Source organism: Rhamphochromis sp. 'chilingali', assembly GCF_963969265.1.
Source record: "Rhamphochromis sp. 'chilingali' genome assembly, chromosome: 18".
Taxonomy (NCBI): Eukaryota; Metazoa; Chordata; class Actinopteri; order Cichliformes; family Cichlidae; genus Rhamphochromis; species Rhamphochromis sp. 'chilingali'.
Window position 1 is genome coordinate 3,995,223 of NC_137945.1, and position 22,981 is coordinate 4,018,203.

General features: G+C 40.0%; 1 protein-coding gene across 7 annotated transcripts in view; it reads left to right on the forward strand.

Moving 5' to 3' along the window:
* Nucleotides 1-22,981, forward strand: part of LOC308386270 (uncharacterized protein) — an 84,468-nt gene that overhangs the window by 50,010 nt on the left and 11,477 nt on the right. For all 7 annotated transcript variants that reach the window (XM_080865687.1, XM_080865689.1, XM_080865690.1 and 4 more), the window contains 12 exons: nucleotides 10,755-10,865; nucleotides 10,983-11,093; nucleotides 11,440-11,550; nucleotides 13,556-13,663; nucleotides 13,864-13,974; nucleotides 14,193-14,300; nucleotides 14,732-14,842; nucleotides 15,737-15,847; nucleotides 18,616-18,726; nucleotides 20,215-20,316; nucleotides 21,302-21,406; nucleotides 21,538-21,651. In XM_080865687.1, coding sequence (XP_080721813.1) covers nucleotides 10,755-10,865; nucleotides 10,983-11,093; nucleotides 11,440-11,550; nucleotides 13,556-13,663; nucleotides 13,864-13,974; nucleotides 14,193-14,300; nucleotides 14,732-14,842; nucleotides 15,737-15,847; nucleotides 18,616-18,726; nucleotides 20,215-20,316; nucleotides 21,302-21,406; nucleotides 21,538-21,651 — 1,314 coding nt within the window. The remainder of the gene's footprint in view (nucleotides 1-10,754; nucleotides 10,866-10,982; nucleotides 11,094-11,439; nucleotides 11,551-13,555; nucleotides 13,664-13,863; nucleotides 13,975-14,192; nucleotides 14,301-14,731; nucleotides 14,843-15,736; nucleotides 15,848-18,615; nucleotides 18,727-20,214; nucleotides 20,317-21,301; nucleotides 21,407-21,537; nucleotides 21,652-22,981) is intronic.

Sequence of the window (22,981 nt, forward strand, 5' to 3'; positions counted from 1 at the left end):
CCATACCGCGCCATCACCAGTAGGTCGTAGGTGAAGTGTCTTGCCCAAGGACACAACGAACAAGATAGACAGAGCTGAGGATCAAACCGGCAACCTTCCGGTTACAAGATGAGCTGGTCACTAGAGGAACTGCAGGTTTTTGGCAAAGGTGACTTCATGTTATGTTGTTGTCTTTCTGTTATTGGAGTTTTCTGTCTATTTGTCACTAGTTTGAAACGTTCTTTATAGTAGTTTCTATAATTTAATTGAAGTTTTTTTAATCAGCAACAAGTCACAACAACGTTGGCCTCGGGGCACTTTATTCTGAAAGGTAAAGATCCGACAGTATTGTGGAGAGAACCCCAGCAATCAAGTGACCCCTTGTGAGCAGGCACATTGTGATTGTGGGAGAGAAAAAGTCCCTTTGAAGGGAAAGATCCTGTGAGTGACGAGAAAGAGAAAAGAAGAGCAACAGGTGGATACTTACCTACATGTACTTTCTGCAGTGAATAGAGCTGCATGGGCATAACCAATAAAGGACTTTAATCTTTATCTTATTGCACACATTGTAATATTATCATTATGAATCACTCAGTATGCCCCCCTCTGGTGCTGCACTTTATTTGTTTTATTTAGATTCTGAATAATGCACAGCTGCTTCTTTTGTTTCCAACAAATGAACAGGTTGCATTTTATTTTAGTCGAGTTCAGTTTCCTGAGTCACGCTGTAACGTTTAGAGCTGTGCAGCAATAAAGCTGTCATCCTTAAATTAAAGGGCCTTTGTTTTATTATCTCTGGATCATAAAGCTGTGTTTGTGATGCAGGCAGGATCCAACATCAGCAGCTCTGTAGGACCTGACGTGAAACAGTTTTTACAAACAGCGCAGAGGTCAGTTCTGTGTAAATGAAGCATTTCCATAAAACTGAGACACCAGCTGCTGCTGCTGTTACTCATCTGTTCAATCTGAGACCAGCGAGCATGTCACAGAAAACTGACATTGAACAATAAAAAGAAACTAGAAAGCGAAAATTTCAGAACAAATTTTAAGTGTGCCTATGCCGCTGCCAATGAGTGTAGTTTGCCTTTAATGTGGTGCAATTAGTGCAGGTTGCCATTTATAACACTAGGGGGAGGGAAATTGAATACAGCTGATTTTCAAGTTAAGGAAAAGTAAGCTGTATTGTGATCTCTGCTATATGCAGTGCAGCATACAGAGATGAGAGAAAGATGCTCCAGTTGCACCATTACAAAAGAAGTTAATAGATATAAAAGAAATAAAAGAAATTATGTTTAAGTCTGAGGTGTTCAAGAGAAGTTACAATTTAGATTTTACAGTTTTGAGTCGTTTAAAGTGAACAGTTTAACAGATTGTAAGCCAAAGTAAGTTTTCTTGGTAGAAAAAAAAAAAAGTCCATTAAGCGGTATTCAATTTGTATTTCAAAGGTATTTTAATGTGAAAAGGGAAAATACCACATGCAAATTTTGAAATTTTCCCTTGTGGGACTAATAAAGGTATCTTATCTCATTCAAATTATATTTTGTACAAATACCATTTACAATAATGTATTCCATTTAAACATGATATTTAGATTGTGGTAAACAGCAAAGCAACATAAAATAAGGAAAAAGGAAACCATTCAAGTAACTTTATATTATGAACCGAAGAGTAAGGCAAAAGAATAAATGAAAAGCATACAAGCATTAATGTATATAGATAAACCCAACAATCATGACCCCCTATGAGCAAGCACTTTGGCGACAGTGGGAAGGAAAAACTTTTGACAGAAAGAAACTTCCGGCAGAACCAGGCTCAGGGAGGGGCAGCCATCTGCCGCGACCGGTTGGGGTGAGATGTAAACAAATCAAAAACCGTCCACAGAGCTACAGGGGGCACACTGGGATCGCAACAGCAGCCATAGAGGCTTCTTTATTCTCTGTGCACACAACTTTTTATAAATGGTGAAAGATGCAGTGGTAGCCATTTTGTGTCTCTGGTACTGGGTACAGCGCTGTATATGGTGCAGTCTGAATTGTGAGTCATTGTGATACCTGGCATGAATTGATTTTTTTTGTTTGTGCCTGTAGTTTGGATCAGATGCATATTTTGTTCTTATGTATGCCCTCTTCCTTTCTCTGACATGATCCTCTCTGTATTTCTGGCCCATGTATTTTTTCTGTCTGCTTTGAAAGTCAGCATCCGTGTTGTACCTTTGGACCAGATATTGCTTCTGTCTGATTTTAAAGTTGGGATCCGTAGAATATCTTCTGATAATGTAGTCCCTCTTCTTTTGTTGAAAATGAGGATCACTTTGGTACTTCTTCACCTTGTGGGCTTTTATTACTCCTTGAATTTGAGGATTTGCATAATAATTTCAGTTTCATAACAGTTTTTGTTTGTGGTAATGACAGTTTACAGCATATTGAGTTTTCAAAGTCTGTAATTTTTTCATTCGAAATTTGTGACAAGTTGCATATCGTTCCCTTTCGTGCCTTTTTTTTGTGCGTCTTCTTTGCCACTTGATCAGATGAAGATTTATCTTTAGGTTCTACATTCTGCCTCTGATTTTTTTTGAGCGACGAATAGCTTTCCGACGTCGTTGTTTATTTAATTTGCACACATTCCTTGTTGTTTCTCTTTTATTATTAAGTTCAAAATTCTCTTCTTGTTCTTTCCTGATGTTGCTTGTTGGATCGACAGATGTTTCAAGCTGATATTCACATGAAGCCATTTTGTCTTGTGATGAGTTTGAAGTATTTTCTAACATTGTCATATAGGTTTGGGCTGATTCTGGTTGAGGCACTTGCACAGTGGGATTTGTGGTTCATCATTTTGTGGTGATGATGTAGCTGTTGCTCCTGTTGACTGTGCAGGCTGTTCGTTGTGAGTGCTGACTCTTTTGAGAGAAACAGGCACAAACTCATATTTTGCATACTTGCCTTGATTTTGAAAAAGATTATGCAAGTGGGTGATCAGGTCATCCACATGAGTGAAAGTGAGCATGACTGCTGTTCCATTTGGCTCAGATAAACCTGCTGCACTTCTTGAATGTGAATCAAATAATCCATACCTCCCAGATTTGTCACGGAAAACTGCAATGCACTGAGGTGAGACCATGAGCAAAGCATAGTTCACATCTGTTGACAGACATACAAGGCGACTAGCAAGAGGCAACCACCACTCTTTTCTTTGATAAGTTTTGTCTGGTGTTTTCAGGTATCCATACCTTATGTTGTCCATTTTCACACTGTAGACATTTATGTCGGTATGAACTTCTTTGGGCAGGTCTTCCATGGTCAGATGATCTTGTGTATAACACCTCTCCTGCTGAAGATTTGTTTTAATCCAACAGTAGAGTGCATCTCCCTGTTCAAGCACCTTATCAAGTCGGGCTGTGTTGAACTGGTGTTCCTCATTAAGGTAGGCCAGGAATGTGAGGGCATTACATGTGCACTGATGATTTCGAGAGAATTCTGTGTACCTTTCATCACTTTGACAATGAGTTGCACTGACACACCAGAAGTGCTGAACTGCGTTGCTCTGTAGCTCCTCTGTCAGTAGTTCTTCATTGATGTTGTGGAAAGGCTGATCAAGGAATGGTAAAGGTGACATGTTATTGTTTAGTATTTAATGATATGCATTTCAAGGTTGAGCAAAAACATATGCAACTCTTGGTACAATGATGTAAGACATTTTTAAGTTGCAAGGGTTGTATAAATTTCGATTTTCTTGTAAAGTAACAACATTTTTAACTATGGTAAAACAATTCATAGTCGTGTTACGTTTTGTAAAGAAATGACACAAAATTCAGTTACAGGTTAAATGTGATTCAAACAGAATACACTGACATCCATCTTGATAAAAGATGTCACAAAGCCATGTTTGTATTTATTTGCACTGCTTTTCACTGTGGATGTCAATTTATCTGAAGCTTTAAGTATAAAATGGTATAAAAGTTTTTTCTGAACAATATATATAGAAATAGCTAAACAGACAGAAATAGCTGTTGAGATGTATATTTAGTAAGAGTTAGCAAGCATACGTAAGGTGAAAGACTAAATATCAACCCTGGTGATTATACAGCAAAGATCACATGCATACCAATTGGTTATAGACATTTGTGGGCATACCTTTTTAGGTGGAGAATTTGATGCTGTGTGGAAATCATCAGTTGCCCAGACTCGTTTTGCTGGTGGACGAGTGTCTGAAATCTGATAATGGGTTACATACAGTTAATCAAAATTATAAAACCTACTAACAGAGTTGAAACAGAGTGTAACACTGGATACTTTAAAGAAAACATGAAACAGTAGTGGTTACTAAACTTACAAAGCAATAAAAAAAAAAATCCCTGCTGTTTGCATAATGGTGAGATGTAACCATTAATATGTCTATAACATGTAATTGTCTGTTGTAAATTCTTAATAAGAGGAATATTTTTTGATATTTACCTTGATACCTGGGGAACATAAGGAGGTGGGTCTATCCTGTGTTTCCAAGGATAACCTGGCTGGTGCCATCTAAACCAGGAAAAAGGGTATAGAAGACATTAAGTGACCTGACACATTCATTTCATTTAAATGCTCTGCATACCATGCACTATTATGCCAGTTGTGTGATATTGTAACAAAAAATCCTAAACTGTATGGGTAGGCGTTCTTAACTGTCTCAAACGTGTTTCGAAAACTGTTCAACTGTTTGTGATCACTACCATATCTTCATTACCTGGTCAGATGGAAAACTACTGACTGCCTCATCTTGGTTGTGGCCAGTGAGCATTGGGACAGCAGGATCGACCAGGTCAAGTTGTTTCCAGCGCTTCTTTTGTGCCTGGGATCTTTTATTTTTTCTCAGCATCTGGTAGAATGTCAGCATAAAAACAGAATATCAATTGTTGGCATTTAAAGCATGTGAACAGACCGAGCTTTCATTATAAGTCAAGCAAAATAACCAGGTAGCTGCATTGGTAGCCAAAAGATTTTACACTGACGTAAATGGACAAACAGTAAACAAATCAATAATTCTGATGTTTACCAGCAATTTGTTATTTTAACCCTCTGATACATTGATAGACAAGATGACTACAAGAACAAAAAAAAAAACAAAAAAACTCTCTTTTCTTTAAATAGACATATTGATAGTGTCACTACCCGGTCTTAAGACTTTGTTAAGTAAAGTTCCATAACAGTTTGTATTAGAGATGGCACGATACCACTTTTTTATGTCCGATACCGATATCATAAATTTGGATATCTGCTGATACCGATATGAATCCGATACAGTGTTTTTTAATCAACAAAACTGTTTTTTTTTAAATATCTTGCTGCATTTTGTAGAAGTTCATACTCAAGTTTAAAACAACAACTACACTAAAGCTATTCTGTTATACCTGTATGCAAAAAAATATTTCATAGTTCAGCAATACTGATCAATCTAATAAACTTAAACCTACACCATCCTCCCTATTCTGGTATTTTAAAGAGTACTTAGCAGAAATATTAAGCAACCTAACTAATAGAGTTCCAACTCCCAGCAACAACAAAAATTAAAAAATAGGGAACCACCCCTCACGCGCTACCTCATGATGCTTAATCGATGTAATCAACCTTAATTTGATGCAGTGTGAAAAAAAATGCACAGAAATCAATAATTTTTCAAGAAATATTAAATAGATTCAGCATCTTTCTTCAACAAAATTGCAGACTGCACAGATGGTACCTTCCCAAAGGAAAAAGGACTATAGCTTACTAGGGTATATATATTAGACTTAATAGTCACTATATACAGTAATGGACTTCTATTCCTTTTACATCAAATTAAAACTTTGGGTGTCAGATAATTATTTATTAAAAGCTTGACATTTTAAATGAGAATAAGAAAGAAAAGTATGTCTTTGTGCCCCCTTTTCCCTGTTAATGCCCTATCGGCCCCCCTGGCTAAACTTTGCTAGATCTGCCCCTGCACAGTTACCAGCGTCAGCTATGTAGAAAAAGATCCTGGTGTAGAAAGTAATATTAAATAAATTCTAACAACAGCTTATCAAGCTTAAACGTGCTGCTGTTGTTCAGCCGCTGGTTTCCTCTTTCTGGTGCAAAGTGGGCCAAAAACAAACAAGAGAGACGGAGTCGCGACAGAAAAGCCGATCAGCTGATCGTTAAGCAGTTTCATGATTGAAGTAGCAGCAAGAAGAGGCAGTCGCTTGTTAAGCTTAACGCAGGAATGCTTTACAAACATTCAGAGATGGACTTACACACTTGCTGTACTTCTCTCGGGGATAACTTTGTCGGAGATGAAATGCCGGGTTGCTAGCGAAGCTCCACATGCTATCCAGACCACCGACAGGTCCCGCATGCCACAGCCGCTCTATCACGTGATGCCTACTGCTCCGACGTGCTAACGTTCTGAGGTGAGTTACGGCGTGTTGCAAGTTTTGTGAGGTGCTTTCATGATATTCAATGGATCGGATTACATTTTTTATTTTTCTCCGATATCCGATCCAGTAATTTAGATCAGTATCAGACCGATACCGATACGTAATATCGGATCGGTCCATCTCTAGTTTGTATATTGTAATTGGGAAAGTGATTACCCGGGTATTTTTGAAAACGCAGATTTTTCTATGCGTTTGCACCTTTCGTCCACACATAAATGGCGTTTTTGGTCACTGAAAACGGAGATTTTTAAAAACTCCGGGCAGGGTGGATATTTTCTAAAACTCCGTTTTTGCATTTACGTGTGGACGAGAAAAACGGAGAAAACGCAGCGTCAAAGATGTGCGCCTTTTTTGACGTCACAGTGTGCGCCACGTTATTGTTTCGGTGAAATGAATTTCTACAATACTGTTACTGTTAATTCTACTCTCTGCAGTGTTTAAATGCTTACATATACACACAGTTACTGTCCCTCCACACATACGACTTGGTTCTGCTTCTATGCCCCAGCTTTGTTTACTTTTTCCCGCCGAGGCTTCTAGACTTCTGATTGGCCAACATTTCTACACGGTTAGGAGTATGGTGTCACCTGCTGCTTTGGCATGTTCATAGCAGCGTTTTCCTTCATTTCTGCCTTCACGTGTGGACGGGATTATTTTTTAAAACGAAAACGGAAAATATCAGTTTTCAAAAATACCCGTGTACGTGTGGACGTAGCCCAAGAGGGATTTCAGTACACAGCAGGATATTCACATTTGTAACCAGATATTTACATACACTTTAGGGAGAAAACATAAAACATTTTTACTGTACAACATCAATTTAGAGTAAACTTTTGTTTTAGATAAATATTTAAATATATTTTGAATTAGTTAAATGTCAGAATAAAGAGAGACAGAGCTGTCTATTTTTTATCACTTTGATCAAATTTAGGAGCACATATACACTAAGTTTATTGTTAATTAATAAGAAACTCCAGACGATTCCATTCTGAGCTGAAGAAGCTTCTGATAGGTTCGTAGAGTCCATGTGAGTAAATTGGTGGCACAGCTGTGGATGCATATAAGGCAAAACACAGAGCCTGTTTCTGTGACATGGGAAAATCAAGAGATGTCAACAAAACACCAGAAAAAGAATTGTGGAGCTCCATAAGTGTGGCTTAATTTTGAATGCAATTTGGTGCCATTTACAATTAAGAAATACAGATATTTGTTAACTTTAAGAGTAAAGAGAGAAACTATGTTTTTTATATTTATCAATCTAAAAAAAATAAACATTTAGTCTGATTTGATGTTACAATTAAAAAAGTGTTTTGATCTGAAGAGTTTGTAAATATCTGTATATTTGATGATTGTCAGCACAAAGAGCGAGAGAGGTAGAGAGAGGAGAATGAGGACAGAACAGAGACAGAACAAGAGCAGGTGAGACACACATGTTAGTCAAATGGTTGTTTACCAAAAGTATCACCGTATCATAGGTCCTCATGTATCTCGTACCTAGTGTTTCTTTTTAGGTTTGTTATTTTTCAAATTCTATATTTATTAAGTTATGCAGCTTGTTTGCACAACAAGGCTAAATAATTATATGAACTTTTCTCAATCTAAATAGTGGACTTTGGTAGAATTAAAAAAAATAAGTGTAGTGCAGGTCTATGATGATTTTTAGTGCTACTATCATCTAGTTCTGATTCTGGTTCTGTTTTGGTCAAGTCCCAAATAGTCCTGATTTTGAACTGTTGTAGTCCTGTTTTAATTCTGGATCAGTTCTGGGTCTGGTTGAATTGGGGTTTAGTCCTCGTGTCTTGATGCAGCCCTGACTTTTTTCTGCCTTGCTGCTTAATTAAAAAACTAGTTTAAGGTGTCCTGCACATGTGATATATATTTTTCCCTATATGAAGTCATTCCTTTTTGAACAAAACTCAAAACAGAGCCAATTAATCTTTCAGTCATTTCTAAACCCCCCCCCCCCAAAAAAAAAAAAAAAAAAAAAATCCCACATGCATACTACCCTTTTGGGCTAAGCCCCGGGTGTTTCAAATGTCTGGCTCCGCCTCTGCTAGACACATTAAAAAAAAAAAATCACTTTCGAAGCTAAATTTCAAACCAGAGAGAGAGAGAGATACGCTAACCTTGTCAAAGTAAATCACTTTCAAAGTCAATTTCAAACCGGAGGAGGGGCGGGACGCGGCGACAGTCGCCTCTTAAAAGTTTTAATTACAAATGATACCGCTGGAATAAAGTGACGTCCAAGTGCTAACCACAATCGTTTTGTAGATATCAGCGTCAAGACACAGAAAATCACTTTCAACGGTCAATTTCAAACCGGAGGAGGGACGGAGACTCTTACCTTCGCTGAATTGCCGCTAACTAGCTTTAGCATCATGATCAACCCACTAGGCAGACAAAAAGCGGCGTGAAACGCGATCGATTAAAAAAAACCCCATCACTTTCAAAGCTAAATTTCAAAGCAGAGAGAGAGAGATATATACACTTGCCTTGTCAAAGCTTACGCTGTCTTACCGAACAATTCAGAAAATCACGTTCAAAAGTCAATTTCAAACCGGAGGAGGGGCGGAGGGGCTTACCTATTCTCAATAGCTTTAGCATCGTGCCAAGCTACACCACGAGACAAAGAAATCACCTAGACACTAAAAAAAAAAAAAAAAAATCACTTTCGAAGCTAAATTTCAAACCAGAGAGAGAGAGAGAGAGAGAGAGATACGCTAACCTTGTCAAAGTAAATCACTTTCAAAGTCAATTTCAAACCGGGAGACGCTTAATATCCGCTAACTAGCTTTAGCATCATGCCGAGCTTCACCATAAGACAAAGAAATCACCCAGACACACATAAAAAAAAATCACTTTCGAAGCTAAATTTCAAACCACAGAGAGAGAGAGAGAGAGAGAGAGAGAGAGAGAGAGAGATACGCTAACCTTGTCAAAGTAAATCACTTTCAAAGTCAATTTCAAACCGGGAGACGCTTAATATCCGCTAACTAGCTTTAGCATCATGCCGAGCTTCACCATAAGACAAAGAAATCACCCAGACACATAAAAAAAAAATCACTTTCGAAGCTAAATTTCAAACCAGAGAGAGAGAGAGAGAGAGAGATACGCTAACCTTGTCAAAGTAAATCACTTTCAAAGTCAATTTCAAACCGGGAGACGCTTAATATCCGCTAACTAGCTTTAGCATCATGCCGAGCTTCACCCTAAGACAAAGAAATCACCCAGACACACATAAAAAAAAATCACTTTCAAAGCTAAATTGCAAACCAGAGAGAGATACACTTACCTTGTCAAAGCTTACGCTGTCTTACCAAACAATTCAGAAAATCACGTTCAAAGGTCAATTTCAAACCGGGGGAGGGGCGGAGAGACGCGTGCCGGTCAAAGAATACGGTACGCTGTCTTAGAAAATCACTTCTAAGGTCAATTTCAAACCGGAGGAGGGGCGGAGACACGCGCGCCGTTGATAGTGTCGTCATTGCGTTAATCCAAATAAGGGTAGACAGGCCGTACTACTCCCGGTTTACCACTAGAGAGAGCCAACACACCACAAAAGAAGTCTGTTTCTATGGGGCCAAAAGATGAATCTTTCTCATGGGCCTTGAAAAGGGCCAAGATTTGCACTAAAATCTAAATATTTAAAAAACTATAAAAGTCATAAACACCAAAAGTCATAGCATACTAGTCCAGACCCAGCCGCACAAAATGATATAACATATGCAACCCTTGTCTCAAAACTATGCGGCACATAAGCGCGGGAAAATTTTCACTAAAATATTAATATTTGAAAAACTATAAAAGTTATAAACACCAAAAGTCATAGCACACCATTCCAGATCCAGCCGCACAAAATGCGGTAACATATATGAAGCTTGTCTCAAAACTGCGGGGTGAGTTACCACATCATTCCAGATCCAGCCGCACAAAATGCGGTAACATATATGAAGCTTGTCTCAAAACTGCAGGGTGAGTTACGTGGCCAAATTTTAGGCGGAAGATTGAGAATAATAAGAATAATAAATCTGACGAATAGTAATAAGTGTGCCTTTTGGCATAGGCACACTTAATGAAGTCCATCAGTGGTTTGGACTCGTTACAAACGGCTTCATGGACATCGGTCCATTCATTCACTCACTTTCAGCTCGTTCAGAGTTTCCAGTTTCACAATAAAAGATAAAACAACAATAACCACCAAACTGGGCTGAGACGGAAATATTTCTTTATTACGATTTTTTTTATGTAAACTTTATTTCTTCAGAGTTCTTGTTCTGTTTGAGTAAAAGTCACGATCTCAAATATTTACTTGATATTTAGTTTTGCTCTCCTTGCTTTCTAGAACAAGTACAAGCAGAGCGGGAAGAAGGCGATGTCGTCCAGTTTGTACTCTCAGCTGCCGCAGACGGCCGAAACGCAGCTCGCCGCCAAGATGTCCGACATGCAGAGTGAAGTAAGATTTCAGCTGCTGTTCCCTCGGTTTCTTCTTCGCTCCTGGTTCCTCCTCGTGTCTGAATTAGTTCAGGATTGGGGGTCACTGGGCCTTAGGTCTTTCTTTTTCCCTCTGCAGTGTAAATACAAGGAGAACGGCATCAAGAGCCTCTCTCAGAGTCTCTACTCGCATCTACCAGAAACAGCCGAGACTCAGTTAGCACGAACTGTGTCTGAGCTGCAGAGTGAGGTGAGGAAAACGAGAGCATTTCATTTTTAGTTAACAGGATCATAGAGTTGTTGTGTCTGTTCTTGACTGTTAAACTAAAAGTGATTTAGTCATAAATCCATCCAAGTGTTTTATTATTACCTGCACAATAAACACAGAGGATGTAACTTTCTAAGAATCAGTGACTCAGTAGTTATTATCTTTACACCTGCAGACGCTGGTTCAAAAGTAAATCACAGTCCAAAAAGTGTCCATGTTTACGGTCTGTGAGCCGCCAATGAGACTGATGGCAACAATGTGGCTTTTTAATGTTCGGTTATGTTGTTTTGAACCTGCAAGCAAATATTCTGGCTGATGTTTTCTTTAGGCCAAGTACAAGGAGGCGAGCAAAAAGGAGGCGACCAGCTGTCTGTACCATCAGCTGCCTGAAACACTGGAGACTCAGCATGCTAAAGAGGCTACTGAGCTACAAAGTCAGGTACGAGACGTGACTGTCAGAAAACTATTCAAGAGATTTACGACTCTTTATTGACTTTGTGCAAGCATCATTAAATCATAGCAATCTCCCTCACATGGCACATGATAAATACCTGACATACATAAGAATACAACAGGCTGACACGTATTATAAAGTACATATTTTCCATACCAATATCAGTGCTGTTATTCTCATTTATCTGTGAATTTTATCCACCTTTCCAGGCACCCAGGGCTTGATGTTTTTATATGTTTAAAAACTGCAGTTTCTGCCAAATAATAATCCATCTGTTTTGAGAGGACTGGAGTGAGGAGCCAAATACAGACACCAAAGCAGATGGAAGTAACAGAAGTCAAGCTTTTATTTCAGTTTATAGAAAAAAGTTCCAAAATTATCAAAGTCCAGAAGGTGAAGTAACACAGATATCCAAGAAGTAAACACGAAGAAACATGGAGCGAATAACAGCAACAAACAGGGCTGCACATAAAGACGCCTCAACAAGAATATTGATAGTCTGGTACACGGCTGCCGACACGCTTCTTTGAGGGGTGGCTGTAGCTCAGGAGGTAGACGAGGTCATCTACTGATCAGAAGGTCGGTCGTTTGATCCTTGGCTCCCTGTAGTCTGCATGTCAAATATCCTCGGGCAACATATTAGCCCCAAGTTGCTCTCGATGCATCCATCGGAGTGTGAATGTGTGTGAATGTAGTTAGTAAGCACTGAAAAGCAAAGAAGAAAGTGCTTGTGTGATTGGATGAATGTGCACTTTGAGTACTCGGGAGTGTAGAAAAGCACTATATAAGAATCGGAGCGTTTACTGCTTACACAAAGAGACGCAGGAAGAACGCAGGTTAAAACAATCAATGACACGTGAGGAAAGTTCGTTACAACAGCAGGAAAACAGAGTTATTAAAGAAAGAAAACAACAGAAAACTTGGTTTGAAAAACAAAAAGACTGGAATAAAATCCACAGGAGGCAACAAACATTTCCACAGAAAAAAGGAGGAAAAGACTGAAGTAAGAAAGTCAATACGTACATTTTTCTACATGTTCATGTACAAGCACAAATTTGGCATCACTGTACACCTAAAATATTAATGCAGTCAGATCAGTTTTGTTCCCGTCACCATTCTGTTTCTTATATGAAAATAATTATTGTGTTTTTTTTGCAGTAGTTCAGACGTTTAAACTGACATTTAAAGGATAAAGTCCTGAAAATGATTTCATGTTTAAACGTTTTGAAAAGGCCTCAAGTTGGAGAAATGATTTCTGAAAAAAAGAAATAAAATTAAAAAATAATGTTGTTGTGTCAGGATTTTATGGCAGATTTTGTTTGTGTACTTTTTTGTACACGAGGGTGTCAAAAGGGTGCAAAATTTCAGGAGGGCACAAGGGTTGAACCCCCTCCACACACACACACACGGACACACACACACACACACACACACACAAAAACCAGGTACTAAAATAAAACCTCAAAACTCCACGAGTGCAATTAAATAAACACATCAATGCAAATAAATGTGTCAATTTTTATTTCAAATCAGAATTAATTAATTAAATATTAAATAATGACTTAAATGTAGAATAATGTTGTTTAAAACATTTAATACAGTATTTATCTGTTTACAATTGTATTTAATTAATTTCACTTTTAATTGATGATTTAGTGTTTGAAGTTTTGGTATCGGGTTTAAATTGTCAGGTGTTTGTTTGTGTGTTTGTTTGTTTGTTTGTTTGTTTGTTTGTTTGTTTGTTTGTTTGTTTGTTTTTCAGCAAGTTCGGGGTCCATTTTTGATTTCGTTTTTGTTCGGCTGAGTTTGAGTAGTTTCTGTCTGTGTCTACCATTTTTTCTGCATCGATTTTTTTTTTTTAAATTGAGCTTGACTTTGATCGTTCTCCCGCTCATATAAAACGTCTGTAGATAGAACAAATTCTGACTTTTTTATGTAGATTTTTTTCTGTTACGGTGTATGATTAACCGAGTATGTCTCTGCTCTCCAGGTGAAATACAGGGAAGGTAAGAAGGAGCTGAGCACCAACCTGTACTCACTGCTGCCTGAGACAGAGGAGATCAAGTTTGCTAAAGCAGTGACGGAGCTTCAGAGTGAGGTGGGCGGACGTCCGCAACGTGTAACAACATGTTGGTCCAATAGTTTCACTGCAGCTTGTTCTGTGTCATAAAATTGCTTAAAAAAAAAAAAATCCCAATGATTCATCGTGTTGATGTTGTTACAACATCCTAATTTACTGTTCTCATTTTTTTCTGGACTCTTTTTCATCATCTGACTCTGCATGTTTGTGCGCTGCAGAATAAATACAAGCAGAAAGGCAGACAGGACATCGGCAGCAGTGTTTTCCATCAGATGCCGGAGACCAAAGAGATGGAGTTTGTTAAGCACATCTCAGAACTTCAGAGTGAGGTGAGCTGCAGCATGCACCAGATTTACTCATTTACACCTATTTAGGTCAAATTTGACAAAATATGCTTCAAAATTGTGGAGTATTTAGAAACTAACAGCCCTGTATGTTTATGTCAAGTACTGTTCTGTTCATGGTATGTAAATTTACTGCTTCTCTCAGAAATATAGCAAATATATCTCTCAATGTGTTTTTTCCTCTGTGCGTCTGGCTCTTCTAGTCAAAATACAAGAAGGACAAAGAGGATCTGCCCAACACTTTGTACTCGCTGCTGCCTGAAACTCTGGAGACTCAGTTTGTTAAAGAGATGGCTGAGACACACAGCGAGGTGGGAGCTGTGTGTGTTCACAGTTTGATTGCACATTGAAAATTAAGCATGTATAAAAATAAATCAAATACAACTCTGTGAATGTGGGGAATAAAAAAGCTTTCTGTGTTTGCTGTTTTTGCTGGTAACATTTTACTAACGTCTGGCTTCATGAACTTACTGTAAAAAAATCATAAATATGGAGGTCTTTAATTTGGATTTTCTTTCTGTCAGCTTTTTCAGTTTTAGAATTGAGTGTCATCTGCAAACAGCTGTATATTCTGTGCTCCCCGTGCTCCAGGCCTGCATGCTGCATACTTCTGTTATAAAGCTGTCAGTGCAAGCTCCAAATCTATTCAAACACAGACAGAATCAGATGAAGTGTGAGGTGCAGGCGTGTGCTCAGTGTCACTGAGCAGTTATTAATCTCCTGTCTTGTTTTCATCACCCAGAATAAATACAAAGAGGCGGGTAAGAAGGAGATGGTGAAGTGTCTGTACTCTCTGCTGCCCGAGACCAAAGAAACTCAGCATGCCAAGGAGCAGAGCCAGCTGCACAGCGAGGTACATTTAAACATGCAGCCACTGCTCTCTGAACCTTCATGAGCATGTTGTGAGTCAGCAGCAGGTTCGCTTTACAGGCGGGATTGTTCCCGTTTGCTGTTTTTGAACAAGGCAGGGCCAAATATCACGACGTACTTCCTTTGAAGTACCGGTGTCTTGATACAGAAGTGCTGATGTTGTATTTATAACACACATTTAATCGTTTTGTGAATGTTTGTGCAGCTCTGGTTGGAGACTGTCTCTACCTTTCAGATTCTTATTACAAATGCAGAACAAGTTAACAGTGAGATTTACCTGCTTTTCAGATTTTCTGTGCATTACAGTATCATTGGCATGAAGGTTTTTTGCTATGATAACAGTGTTGTTTCTTATAAAAAGGATGTTTGTGTAGTAACAGAAAAAATCTATTTAAAGTTTTATGGTTGAACATTGAGTTTTCAGGCAGGATTTGCTTTATTTTTGCCTGATGGGATCACGAGGGAGCAGCACATGGGAACAACTGCTGTTCAGCAAACCAACAGGGCATTTCCATTTGTTTACCTGTACACATGTGCTGCTGCACTTTCTGATGTTTTTTAATCAGTCTGTAGCTCGGTGCAGTGTTTCCAGTTTAGAGATGAAAATCATTAAAATCAGCTTAACTGTGTAAGTCAGGCAGGCGTCATTACATTCTGTTAGACCTCAGCACGCACAACTGTTGTGATCATATTTTTTGAGCAGATTTATAATGCATCAGCCTCATAATAATAAATATTTCATTATGAAATCTCTAATTATGCAGAACTTTAAAATAAATGCTGGTGAGACAGCAAAGCAAAATGCTGCACTGCTTTTTTAAAAGACGTCCTGATGTGGTCGGCGTCTGTTGATGTGGTTCACGTGTTTGTGTCGCAGAAAGCTTACAGGGAGGAGAGCAAGAAAGAAGCCGGCTGTAGTCTCTATGCCCAGATGCCCCAAACCATCGAGACCGTGTTTGCCAAAGAGCTGAGCAAGACACAGAGCGATGTGAGTGTGACGCCGCCTTCACAGCATCAAGTCAGAGACACCAAATCGTTATTCGCGCTCAGTTTAACGAGCAAACGGAGCAAATTTGAGATATAAAAGCTGAGCTTTTGAAAGAGCAACAACAGAAAAATATTGAACTTCTCTGCATGTTTTTAAGCAGCAAAGCGATGAAACGTGAACATGGTTAGACAGATGTCACACCTCTGGAATTATAATTCACTCGGAGTTCACATTTCTAACTAAAGAGCAGATGGGAGGCATTTAAACAGCAACATCCCGCGGTCCTGTGTTACACACACACACAAATACACACACAGACACACACACAGACACACACACAGACACGCTCATGGGAAGTGTTTTGTGAGTTGGTATCATTTTGTCTGTAGAAGCGTGAAAACAGGGAGCAGCTGTGTGGTGCTCCAGAGCCTGAGGACACAGACACTGACCTACTGTCCACCACACACACACACACACACACACACACACACACACACACACACACACACACACACACACACACACACACACACACACACAGTAGTGGCAGATTGAAGCTGATAAACTGGGACAGGCACACACTTCTCACAGACTCACTGCTGGAAACTGACACCTGTGACAAGATGGATAAGATGCTCGAGGAAGTATAAAAAGATAGTCAGGATTAAAAACAGAAGGAGGCAGCTGAGTGGTTAAAGGCCTGTCCATGTCCCAGCTGAGGTGTGTCAGGCTTGTCCTGGTGGGTGGAGGCCTCAGGGCAGATTTCCGGACACTGGAAAAGTTGTGTCTCTGTAAGCTTGGGAACACCTCCCAGGACAACAGGGCATCTGTGCTTAGACTCCTGCCCCGTCACCAGTGTAGGTGGAGTTAAAGACTCAAAGAGCATCAACAGTTAAAAAGTAGGTTTTATTTCAGATATGAACAAACTGCAGCAGAGAAAGGTCTTCAGCAATCACTGAAAGCTGTGCAAAACTCAAATTCTCTTCAGGATGTGACTGATGTGATGCACAATCATGGTCTTAGTGAGAGCTCTGATGTAGCTGTCTAAAGACATTTGGCACAAAATGCATGACGCAGCCTGCTCTCCTGTCTTTGTCCCGGCTGTGTTTACAGCCTGTCTGCTCCAACTGATTTGCACATGCTCACAGACAGCTCCACCAGCAGGGTAGCAGGAAACTTGTAATTGCTCATGATTGTACAGAGACCTGCTTTTGCTATTTTCTACATTAAGCTGAGCAAAGACTTTAAATTGTTATGCAAACTGTTGCTGCATCTTGCACTTGAAATAGCTGTATGGAAATAGTCAGGGGAGGAAAATATGTTCACTTTAGCTCAAAAGTGAAATTTTGATTGTCTAGAAGAGTTAAATCCACTCTGTGGTGTTTTTCATTTCTGGTAACCATGAGTGATGTTTTTTACAGGCGTGACACATCGTTGGCGTGGTGTCAGTGTGAGTGGAGCAGGTGACGGTCCGGTGCATTTACTACTACAGAGTGGGCGTCATGTGTTCCACCTCCTGGATGCTCTGCCCTGTCTGTTTGTTTTGTTTGTCTTTTCCCAGCATGTCAGCGTGTGTGAAGTGGACAGTTTTCAGCTATGTGCTACATGTGACCTGATTCTGCTCAAACTGTCTGAAGTGCTGGTGCAGAACACGAAATTCTCTGTTTATTGTACGGATGTTACACATGAGGGGAATTGTTTGGTGTCAATCAGCCCCGAGGGCAGAAAATCAAAGCTTTGGGTAATCTGGGACGCGGGCCTGATCCTCCTCTGGTTTCATGTCTGCTGACCGAGCAATGCGACGCTAACTGGAGCGCGAAACGTAGACCGCCTTTACATCAGCAGCCCAGACAATCCCAGTGTCTGTAAAACCCTGAAGGAACAAACCAGGACAATACCGTCCAGTATGCTGGTTCCAGTATCAGCTCTTTCCTATAAAACCAGTTTATTAACCTTCCTACTCAAAGGGTCCAGTTTGCGGCCAATAACAGAGCCAGATCAGTTTCTTCAGTCTGTCTGTTCTTCACGCTGCGCCACATGTGCCGCAATAAAAATAAAATGAAAAGGAGAAGCTAAAAAAATTCACCTCATTTAACAACAACAACAACATTTTATTTTCAGGCACCAGTAAAGACACTCAAGGAGACCTTACAAGCAATTAAATAACAGTTTTATCCAAACTAGTTAAAACTCATACATCACTCATTAGTTTGTCCTTGTACTCCTGATATTATAGTACAAGTTTACAGATATGCAGCTGTTTTATGTTTATATGCAATATATCTAATGTTTGACTGTCTGCAGTAATTATTATTATTACAGTAATTATTATTTTCTTCACAGATTCATAGACCTTAAGCATTTTTTTAAATGTAGGACTCTTATTTCTTTATAAAGAAATGACACATTAGCAATCAGTTGGTTTTTGAAACACGATTAAAGCAAAATCCAAACAGAAGGCGGCCGGTTTATTCTGCAGGCCTTTTAACTTCACTCAGTTTTTGTATTCATTTGTGCATCACGCTGTGAATTCCTCATTTTCACAGTTGGAAGTCAGCTCGTCTTATTTTTAGACAAATGAACGAGTGCGCTTTCAGACGCAATCCAGCACCAGGATGAATTAGTCATCTGATGTTTTCCTCCCTAAATTTATCAGGCTTCTGTTTCTCTGCGTCTCTCTTTTCAAATCCTCCACATCTCCTTTTCTTCACTTATTTAATCATTTTTTCTTCCTCAGTCCTTTTTGACTCTCTTCTGTCTCTCTGTAGAAGCTCTACAAGGAGAAATATAATCGGGAGAAGGGGAAGTCCAGCTACACCAACATGAAGACGCTTCCTGAGGTGGAGCACGCCATGGAGGTCAACAAGAAGCAGAGTGAAGTAAATATTTACCTGTCCGTCTGAATCAGTGATACAACAGCTGTTATGTAACGTTTGTTCGTATAACTGTGCCGACAGCAGCTCATCAGCAGAACTTAACAGTTTCTCTATTAAATTACAGTAAAACACAACAAGTAACAGTTATTTTGCAGTGCATCTGCCAAACCACTGTTCACATGTTTTACTATACTCTGCTGCATAACATTGCGCTGTCTGTGATTGGTTAGGCAAGTCTGATACTGAAGCTCTGAGCCGACTGATTTTACTCGTGGCTTCACCATCACCATATTTGTGTGTTGAAACTGGATCTGACGACTGAGAGCACAACGTTTGATTAATGAGTTGTTAACCAGTGAATGTGTAACCTGGTCCATCCTTCTATCAACTCCGAGGAGAACTGTAATTAAAAATGGACATTGTGTTTTATTGAGCAATGGTGCAGCATCATTACATACAAATACAACAAGACAAACTCACAGCAGGTGATGGGAAAAGAGGCGAGTCAGCGTTTGCACAAGTCGATCAAAAATTTACTCGACTTCACGCTGCATCGCAAAAAACCTCAGCTGAGATTCTCCAAACACCACCGACAATCAGCTTATTAAAGCAAGGAAGGACAACGCTTGGAGAAAACGAATGAAATCTTTTTATTCTGAATTCTAAAACGATGCTGCCGTCAGTTTTAGAGGCGAATATTTGTGCTTTTCCAGAGCAAGTGTATGAAATCCCAAGAAGTCATCAGGAAAACGTTCTGTAAGGTACATCAAGGAAACAACAAACCTCTAACAAACTTCTAGATACTGGAAGTATCTTTGCAACCAGAGGAGGCGCCACCTGCTGGCCATTAGAAAGAATGCAGTCTATGCACAGTCTATGATATTAGACCATTAGCTGTTATTTCAGTCTTTCTACAACAGTGTCCTTTAACGGTTAATACTGTAAAATATTATTATATTCACCTGTTGAATGTGTAAAATAGATTGCATGAATAAATATGTTGGCAAGAGACATGATTTGTGGTACCAGAAGCTTTCTGTTTCCATTTATAGTCCACGATTATGTCAGAGCTAATAATAAACTGGAATAAAAGGTGGAGGAAAAAGAGTCAAAGCTACCAGAGACAAACAAAGATAGTTGTCATCAGAGTGCAAGTGGAAAAAGCCCCACTGAGATCTGAGACACACAAGGGAACACAGGAGCGACTGGGAAAGGACTTAATTATATGATTTTTGTGCTAAAAGTGAACACCGTGGAGCTGTGCATGTGATCATCATGCTAGCTAAGTGGCTTTACTCATAGTGTAGACCTTCTGTTTCCCGACAGCAGCTTTCAGTGAATTCAGCTGTTTTTTTCTGTTTTTATGACCAGTGTGTTTAACACCTGCGTTTTATTTATGTTTTTAATTTTGAACTTCACTGCACTTTTGTTTATGTTGGTTTTATTAGAGTAACTCCTCCTTTTCTCCTTAACCTCCTCTGCTGGTCTCAGGTCAGCTACAGGAAAGGTAAAGAGGAGCTTCATCACTACAACACCATCCCAGACAGACCTGACATCGTGAACGCCACCAACGCAGCTAAACTGGCCAGCGATGTAAGCGTGTGTGTGTGTGTGTGTGTGTGTGTGTGTGTGTGTGTGTGTGTGTGTGAACATGTAACCACGTTCCATCCAACACTCATTTCCATGACAACGTTCCTGTTCAGCTGCTTCTCTCTGAGTGGAAATGCTGATTAATTATAGAAAATGTTCTGCGCTTAACACTGAACTGTCATTATGTGCGAGTGTTTTGTAGCTTTATGGGAAAGTGTGACGTGTGTGTGTTTGTATTTCTGTCTTTGTGAGGACTTGTTTTGGAAAGTGGGGACATTTTGACCCGGTCCTCTCTTTGGGACAGACCTTCAGGGGTCTCTTTGAGGGTTTGGACTTAGAAGTAGAAAGTGTGTGTTCGGCTGTAATAACATCCACTTAGCGTTCTTTGTACTTTACAAACAGGAACTAGTAACAGCTAATTCAGTGCTAACAAATGTACACAGACAACGATGCACCAGGTTCACTAACAAGAGGGTTTGTGGAGAATACAGCAGACGTTGTACGATAATGTCAACATTTAAATAGAATTTTGACTTTATTCTCAAATTATCAATAATATATTATTTATATATTTATTTATTCATTAATTTATTCATTGTGTGGCCCTAATACACTGCAGCAGTTTTTAGTTTGTATTGAGGGGCTTTGTCTCTGATTGTTTTCAGTTGGGTTTACTTATTTTTTACCTGGTTTTGTTAGTATTAGATGCTGTTAATATATATTATGTGGATGATGCTGCCAAGGGCAAAATGTAAGGATTTTGGAACAGATATTACAGTTAAATCTCCTTACTCCCACTCAGACGTCTCAGTCTCAATAAATATCTGCTCCGGCGCCTCCTGATGCTTGTAAAGTTCACAGATTTATCAAATTACCTAAAAACTGAAAGTAAAATAACTACGTTTAACTAAAATGTCTTTTCACAGCTGTTTTAATCTTTTTGTATTTGTTTTATTTAGTCTTTCTTGTGTGTTTGTGACATCTACAGGTGACCTATAAGAGTAATACTAAGCAGCCCGTCTACAGTGACGAGTCTCTTCTGGCCAGAACCGACATCCAGCACGCCAAAGAGGTCTCAAAACTGGCCAGCCAGGTAACACATAGCCTTCCCAGCATGCACTAGTAGCCGCTTTGCAAGTGAGCACTATAATGTGTGGTTAAAAGACTTGGAAAAGATACACTTGCATTTAACAGCTGATGTCTCTGTTTATCGCTCTCCTGCAGGTGAAGTATAAGGAGAGCTTTGACAGACAGTTAAAGGGGCAGAAACCTCAATACAACCCGCTGGACTGTGTTTCCTTCAAACAAACGCAGGCTGCTGCTGCTCTGGCCAGTCAGGTGAGTGAACCGTGGTCACATGATCAGTCACACACAGGTTGAAGTTCAAATAAAGCATGTGATGATCGTTCATCAGGTTTTTTTCTGAATGTAGGTCAGCATAGTCTAACTGGGTGAGTATGAAAGTGCACCACAAAGGAAAGCTGTTAAAATGCCTGCATGTGTGTGCTGTGTAGTTTAGTGTGTCCATAGTTTTCTATAAAATTCTTTGTTTTTATTTTATGCCTAATGGGAAAGCAGTGCAGAGTGGGAACAATATTTTACTCTTTGACTTCTGTGGGCTTCATTATATTAAAGTTGGGTGTTGTTCAAGCATTATGCTTTAATGTAATCATTTTAGTTACTTTTTTAGTTACTGAGTATTTGAGTTTTTGTGAGTCTCATCTCTGATTTTTGCGGATGATGTGGTTCTGTTGGCTTCATCGGGTGAGGGCCTCCAGCTCGCACTGGAACGGTTCGCAGCCGAGTGTGAAGCAGCGGGAATGAGGATCAACACCTCCAAATCTGAGGCCGTGGTTCTCAGCCGGAGAAGGGTGGAGTGCCCACTCCGGGTCGGGGACGAGTTTCTGCCCCAAGTGGAGGAGTTCAAGTATCTCGGGGTCTTGTTCGCGAGTTATAGGAGAAGGGAGCCGGAGATCGACAGACGGATTGGGGCTGCAGTAATGCAGACGCTGCACTGGTCCGTCGTGGTGAAGAGGGAGCTGAGTGTAAAAGCGAAGCTCTCAATTTACCGGTCGATCTACGTCCCTACCCTCACCTATGGCCACGAGCTGTGGGTAGTGACCGAAAGAACGAGATCGCGGATACAAGCGGCAGAAATGAGCTTCCTCCGAAGGGTGGCTGGCCTCTCCCTTAGAGATAGGGTGAGAGGTTCGGCCATCCGGGAGGGGCTCAGAGTAGAGCAGCTGCTGCTCCACATCGAAAGGAGCCAGCTGAGGTGGTTCGGGCATCTGACAAGGATGCCCCCTGGGCGCCTCCTGGGTGAGGTGTTCCAGGCATGTCCCACCGGGAGGAGGCCCCGGGGCAGACCCAGGACACGCTGGAGAGATTATATCTCCCGGCTGGCCTGGGAACGCCTTGGTGTTCCCCCGGATAACCTGGAGGAGGTGGCTGGGGAGAGGGAGGTCTGGGCCTCTTTGCTTAGGCTGCTGCCCCCGCGACCCGGCCCCGGATAAAGCGGATGAAGATGGATGGATGACTCATTCTTTTTTTATATTTTACAGAATAATCTGATTTTTTCCCGTAGATCACCTGGAGACATTTTTTTTCTTTTAGTCACTGAGATAATCAAGTCGAAGAGGGAAAAAGCTGTGTGTGTGTCGTTCTCTTT